Raw genomic sequence first — 7010 nt, 5'->3', positions numbered from 1 at the left:
GTTGATAAAAGGGAAACTGTTTTCGTATATTAAATTGAAGCTTACGTTCAATTTCACCTTGTTATTTATTTGTGATTTACAGAGGAGGACAGAAATACGCGCAAGAAAGGTGATCATACGTCACAAGAAAGGTGATCATACGTCACAAGAAAGGTGATCATACGTCACAAGAAAGGTGATCATAAGTCACAAGAAAGGTGATCATACGTCACAAGAAAGGTGATCATACGTCACAAGAAAGGTGATCATACGTCACAAGAAAGGTGATCATACGTCACAAGAAAGGTGATCATACGTCACAAGAAAGGTGATCATAAGTCACAAGAAAGGTGATCATACGTCACAAGAAAGGTGATCATACGTCACAAGAAAGGTAATCATACGTCACAAGAAAGGTGATCATACGTCACAAGAAAGGTGATCATACGTCACAAGAAAGGTGATCATACGTCACAAGAAAGGTGATCATACGTCACAAGAAAGGTGATCATATGTCACAAGAAAGGTGATCATACGTCACAAGAAAGGTGATCATACGTCACCAAATAATGAGTCACTCGTAGCCGTTGAAAAAAAAAAAGAAGAAAAGAAAAAAATCCCTTTAAATTATGCGTGACGCGATGCCCAAGAAAATATGTATTGAAATAAATTGACAATTATTGATAAATTCAACACATTCAGAGGATTTTATGAGATACACCAGCAGTAGTCGGAAGGTCCTTGGTTTGGTTTTTGTTGATGGGTCTCAGCCATAGCACTCTAGAGACGTGCAGTTCGAGCGACCGTGGCCAAAAAAATCTGGAAGGCCCATGGTTTTTTTGAACTGGGGGAAGGGGCGAGAGTTGAGTTACCTCGGTTACCTGCATGAGATGGCATTAATTACATTACTCAAACACGCTCGTACGCATACCAAAGCTATCTAGAGTTTTAAGACTAAAACGCACGCGCATACACACACACACACACACACACACACACACACACATACACACACTTAGCATCACCTAGGTCAAGTAGTGCCATATGTCACACTTTTAAGAATTCAGTCTTGCTTGTACATATTGACCACTTGTAGTTGTGAATCGCCCTTATTCTGTTGTTCATTTTCATGGAGTGACCATTAAGTTTTGTTGTAGTTGTGAATTGTCGTTGTTTATTGCTCATTTTCCCTGTACAATGGATTCGGCAATGCATTTTAAGCAAATAATAAACATTTTATCATTATTTTTTTATCAATAATAACCGAAAATGCCTCGAAAATGTTGTTTTTGATTGCACTTCAAATTATAGACATGGCGAAAAGACAACTATATATAAATTTCATTCGGATCCAATTGAGAGACAAATATGGATTAGTGCACTGCCAAATAATATCGATTCGAGTGATGTTGCAGACTATATGGGTATCTGTGCCAATCATTGGCATCATGATGCTCCTATGAGACGGAAATCAAGGTATCCTTCACCTGCTATTCCTCCAAATAAATGGCTAAATACAATACCCCCTTCTTGTTTGCGAAAAACAGCACCATCTCGTCAGACATTAAATTCGACAAGTGAATTTAGAGACAGGCTTCAGGATATTGATGAGTTATCAATTTTTCTTAAGAAAGATTTACTTGAAAATACAGAAAATGAGTTGGGAAAAAACTTTAAAGATTATTTTGTTCAAGAGATTTCCTCTAATGGTGTTGTTGGACTGTCTTCAGATTCTGAGTTTAGTCTTCATAGCCGTGCTAGGATCGGTATGGTCCACTCATTTAGTATCTACTTTACAGTTAAAGAGGTGAACGATGATCACAGCATCAGGTCAATTCAATATGAGGGTTTATTTGGAATTAAACAAAGCCAACACCAGACTTTCTCAGATGGAACCTTAAAGCGTTGGAGTGAACTTACAGAAATACTTCGATTCTACACACTGGACTCCCAACTAGAAGGTGAGTTAACCTACTATTTTAATTTTTAAATGCGTTAGCGTCAGTTTTATTATCAACGTGAACATAATAATAATAATAATAATAATAAATAATAATAATAATAATAATAATAATAATAAATAATAATAATATAATAATAATAATAATAACAATAATGATAATGATAATAATGATGTTGATGATGATGATGATGATGATGATGATGATGATGATGATGATGATGATGATGATGATGATGATGATGATGATGATAAGAAGAACTATTACCCTTGTTGTGTTGCTGTTGTTTTTGATTCGTTATAGATTCACGAAATTAAAATTTTGAAATGCATTTTAAAAATAAAATTCATTGTTTCCAATCATGTATCGTCTATTTCATTATCTTCTACTTTTTTTTTCATTGCAGATGAAGAAAATGAATCCTCATTAGAGAAGTCTAAGGCTATCCAGAAATTTATAGAACGCCAGATTCAGCTCCTGAATGCTCAGAAAAATCAACGGATTTACTTTCCAGATGATTTAATTCTTGCTTTTTCGTGGTCCACGAGGTCAAGAGTGCTATATTCTTCTTTACGTGGTCACCTTTATCTCCCTTCTAAGTCCACCCTGGGAAAAATTACACGACAAACCAAAAATGTAGCAGATTTCACCATCTATTCTAAATTTTTCCAATAGCAGGAACTACGAAGCAGAGCGTGTGTTGTGCCAAACTCTGAGTTAACAGAGTATTTTAATTCTAGGGACAGGGATGGTTTATCTTCACTGTGCGAGTTGTTTTTAGAATTTTCACTCCTTTCATATTGTTTCTTTGTTAACAATAAATCAAAAATATGTAGGGCAAGATTAGCCGTAATTCTTGGCAATTTTGCAGACATTTGCAATCGATGTGTGTGTTCCTGTAAAGGCTATTCTATGCCTGTCCAATATATTTAAGAAGAGATTTTCAATTTTCAATTCGAAGAAGCAGTCGGATAAAGGAAGATGAACAAACTGAGGTCACAGTAATTATTATATCAGCTCTATTTCTCTGTGGATATCCATTTATCATCCTCATTATCATCATCATCATCATCAGCATCATCAACATCATCAGCATCATCATCAGTCCCACCACTGCCAACATCACCGTCTTTGCAACCATCATTATATTCATCTTTATTCACCACCACTACTTCCCCCACCACCACCACCATCATCATCATTATCATTATCATCATCTTTGTCATTATCTATCAGAATCATTATTGTCAATATATATTAGCATCAGTAATCACCGCAATCACCTTCACTTTCTTCATCATTGTCATTAATATATCAGTATCATCTTTATTGCCCTCACCACCATCAATATCATCATCATCTTCACCTTCATCATCATCATCATCATCATCATCATCATCATCATCATCATCATCATCATCATCATCATCATCATTTTCCATCACTACCAGCATAATAGTCTTTGCGATCATCATCATATCCATCTTTATTCACCACCACTACCGCCACCATCCTATTTAAATTATTAGCATCATTATTATCATCTTCATTCGTAGTCTACGTCACTATTTATCAGTGTCATCATTATTGTCATCACAAGCATTAATATCACCATTATTTTCACCTTCATCATTATTGTCATTATCTATCAGCATCGTCTTTATTACGTTCACCTTCTTTACCATTGTCATTATCTAACAGCATCATCTTTATTGCCATCACCACTAATATCATCTTCATCTTCATCATATCTCCATTATCTACCAACCCCAGCTTTATTGTCGACACCATCATCAATGTCATCACCAACTTCACCTTCATCATAATCGTCATTATCTATCACCATCATCGTTTCACCAGTATCATCACCAGCACCATTATCTTCACTACCACAACCATCAACCTCACCAACGTATATTATCAATTTTCTTCAACATCGTCACCACCACTATCTTTTTTTATTCATATTGCTATTGAAGCAGCTTTTTCTGTCAATCATATTCTCATATTTCTGCTGTGTCATCTGTAGGGGACATAAATGAGAATTGTTCTTCAAATTTATGCAATCTTATCTATAGCAATGTGTTTATATTGTCACTTTAAATAAGTTTTATAAAGAAATGAGCTTGGTCATCATACAAAATCTATTTTGAATATTATCATCATCAATGTCATCCTCCTCTTCCTAATTTTCATCATCATTATCATCATCATCATCATCATCATCATCATCATCATCATCATCATCATCATCATCATCATCATCATCATCATCATCATCATCATCCTTATACACCCCTTTCTTGAGTATTAAAATATATTTCTGTAGTTAGTCTTATTTAATGTATTTATATTTGTATATAAATATAATGCGTGTGTGTGTGTGTGTGTGCGTGTGTGTGTGTGTGTGTGTCTATTTTGAATATTATCATCATCAATCTCATCCTCCTCTTTATCATTCTCATCATCATCATCATCATCATCATCATCCTTATACACCCCTTTCTTGAGTATTAAAATATATTTGTGTAGTTAGTCTTATTTAATGTATTTATAATATTTGTATATAAATATAATGTGTGTGTGAGTGTTTGTGTGTGTGTGTGTGTGTGTGTCTATTTATATATTATCATCATCAATCTCATCCTCCTCTTCCTACTCTTTATCACCAATATCATCATCATCATCCTTTTACGCCCCTTTCTTGAGTATTAAATATACTCGTATTTGTGTAGTTAGTCTTATTTAATGTATTTATAGTCTTTGTATATAAATATAGTGTGTGTGTGTGTGTGTGTGTGTGTGTGTGTGTGTATAATTATTGTATGACTTTTATTTGAAAGAAGTTAAATTCATCATTCTCATTACCATCGTCATCATCGCCATCTTGATATCAAGTAATTATATACTAATTCAATAAATTGTTGTACATCTATTATTAATATTCTCTGTATGAAACTGAACCAATTATTGACCTGCCGTTGCCTACGTATTAACTAATTTGAAACATTGTAAAATACAAACAAACTATTATTATTATCATCATCATATTCGTCGCTGATACCATCATTTCTTTTGATCTCTCTCTCTCTCCCTCTCTCTCTCTCTCTCCCTCTCTCTCTCTCTCTCTCTCTCTCTCTCTCCCACTCTGTAAAAAAACTATTATTATTATCATCATCATCATCATCATCATCATCATCATCATCATCATCATCATCATCATCATCGCTTGTACTATCACTTCCATTCAAAAATTATTATCATATATTTTTATAAAATAAACTTCAATTGCACTTTTTGCTTGCAAATCTTATTTTATGTGTTCAACGTTTGATTTTCATTAAATGTAGAAGTTTGAGAGAGAGAGAGAGAGAGAGAGAGAGAGAGAGAGAGAGAGAGAGAGGGGGGGGAGGGAGGGAGAGAGAGAGAGAGAGTTAAGTGCTATCAGCGGGACTCGTGGGCCTTCTAGTTTTCACGCCAGATTCCCGACGAGTCGGCATGTGTATAGATAGCATTGGTCTCAGCCAAAGTTGAGTCCTTGGAAAAAATGGATCTTTATATATTCACATTCAATATACCTTGTAAATTGAGTACCTGGCCGCTAACAGCATTGCCTCGCTCTGTCCGAAAAATATATTGTAATATTATGTGGCGCCATACAGGCATCATGCTTGGACTTATATTTGCGACAGACCTTTTCAAAACTCCCAGGCTCGCGGTGTGCAGTGCAGGATTTCAAACAACCCCATTCCGATCCAAAAAAAAACCCACAAAAAAACCTATAGATAGTATGCGCTTGGCTAAGGAGCTCACAACATTGCCATCCAAAAGTATAACGGACCATCACACAAAACTTTGTGTAACCATGATCGTTTATAGTCAGGTTGATACAGTTTAGTGAGAATTACTCATAAACGCGGTTGGCAAAAATCAATAACAAAGACATGAGTGACGTCAACTTCAAACTATCTATAAGACATAGCAATAGTTCTACACATAGAAAATGATATAAACAATTTTCTAAACCCCCCCCCCACCCACGAAAAAAAAAAGAAAAAAAAAAGAACACACAATACAAAAAAAAAACCCTAACCCCCCGCCCCCCCCAAAAAAAAAAAACAACAACAAAAAAACAAAAAAACAGAACAAAACAACAACAACAAAACAAAATAAATAAGCATAAAAAACCCAGAAATGTTTTACTTTGGCCAAAAAAAAAAATAAAAATAAATCACCTTTATTTATCAATAAATTATCAATATGTGGAATAGAGAGTGATAGAAAATGCTTCGTAGGAAATTAAATAAACAATTAAAAACCAGAATTGGGCTCAATAAAATGTGAAATTGAATGTAAGCATCCATTTACTAAACGAAAACAGATTATGTGGACGTTTCGGGTTTCCCCTTTATCAACAAAACAGGAGGAATGAAACACTCCAGACGAATAAGATAATATTGTGTTTCATTATCCTGTTTTGCTGATAAAGGGAAACCCGAAACGTGCACATAATCTGTTTTCGTTTAGTAAATGGAAGCTTACATTCAATTTCACATTGCTATTTATTTATTTCTTCGAGCTTCGAGCAGCAACATTTACATTAGAATTGGGCTAAATAAACTATGGAAATAATGGGTTAATTTCAAAGTGTTTAACCGTTTGGGTGAGAGCTGGAATAGGCCAAGCGGGTCTTTACTATTCAAGGCTGGTTTTCCAAAACTCATTAATTCGATTTTTCAACTTTTTGAAATTTTCCATCTAGATATGAGATAAATTGAAACGTAAACTTTACTTTAAGCATCAAATGATACAAGAATTTCCCCTAGATTTGTGTGAATTTTGAAGTTTAAATATGATAAAATAATAGACGGAATGAGAAATCGTAAGGGGAGATAATCCTCATTATCTCAAAATGGGGAAAAAATGGAGTTAGGCTTTTTTTTTTGGAAAACCACTCTTCAATAATTGAACAAACAAACCCCATATGGTGTGAGTAAGAAGGAGTCTTCGATGGAGATTGGGTTGTGGTGAGTGAGTATTTAACACTACTCGTACTGTACTACTCTGAAT

At 34.6% G+C, this 7010-nt stretch overlaps 1 protein-coding gene across 1 annotated transcript; it reads left to right on the top strand.

The window, feature by feature from the left end:
- The first annotated feature begins 751 nt into the window (after window positions 1-751).
- On the top strand, window positions 752-4324 carry LOC144966110 (uncharacterized). Its single transcript, XM_078902206.1, has 2 exons — window positions 752-1940; window positions 2347-4324. Exons 1-2 carry the CDS (start codon window positions 1400-1402, stop codon window positions 2613-2615), a joined length of 810 nt encoding a protein of 269 aa, XP_078758332.1. The 5' UTR covers window positions 752-1399; the 3' UTR covers window positions 2616-4324.
- Window positions 4325-7010: the final 2686 nt, after the last annotated feature.

Source organism: Berghia stephanieae, chromosome 2, assembly GCF_034508935.2.
Source record: "Berghia stephanieae isolate SIO BIC M18660-M18661 chromosome 2, UCSD_Bste_1.3, whole genome shotgun sequence".
NCBI lineage: Eukaryota > Metazoa > Mollusca > Gastropoda > Nudibranchia > Aeolidiidae > Berghia > Berghia stephanieae.
Note: the sequence above shows the minus strand (reverse complement) of the source record. Positions and strands in the feature narration are given on the sequence as shown.

What these genes read in the sequence shown, in the direction of transcription:
- LOC144966110 (XM_078902206.1), top strand. Translation starts at nt 1,400, where the DNA reads ATGGGTATCTGTGCCAATCATTGGCATCATGATGCTCCTATGAGACGG. An exon ending in ACTGGACTCCCAACTAGAAG is followed by an intron (nt 1,941 to 2,346) that starts GTGAGTTAACCT and finishes TTTTCATTGCAG; the next exon opens with ATGAAGAAAATGAATCCTCA.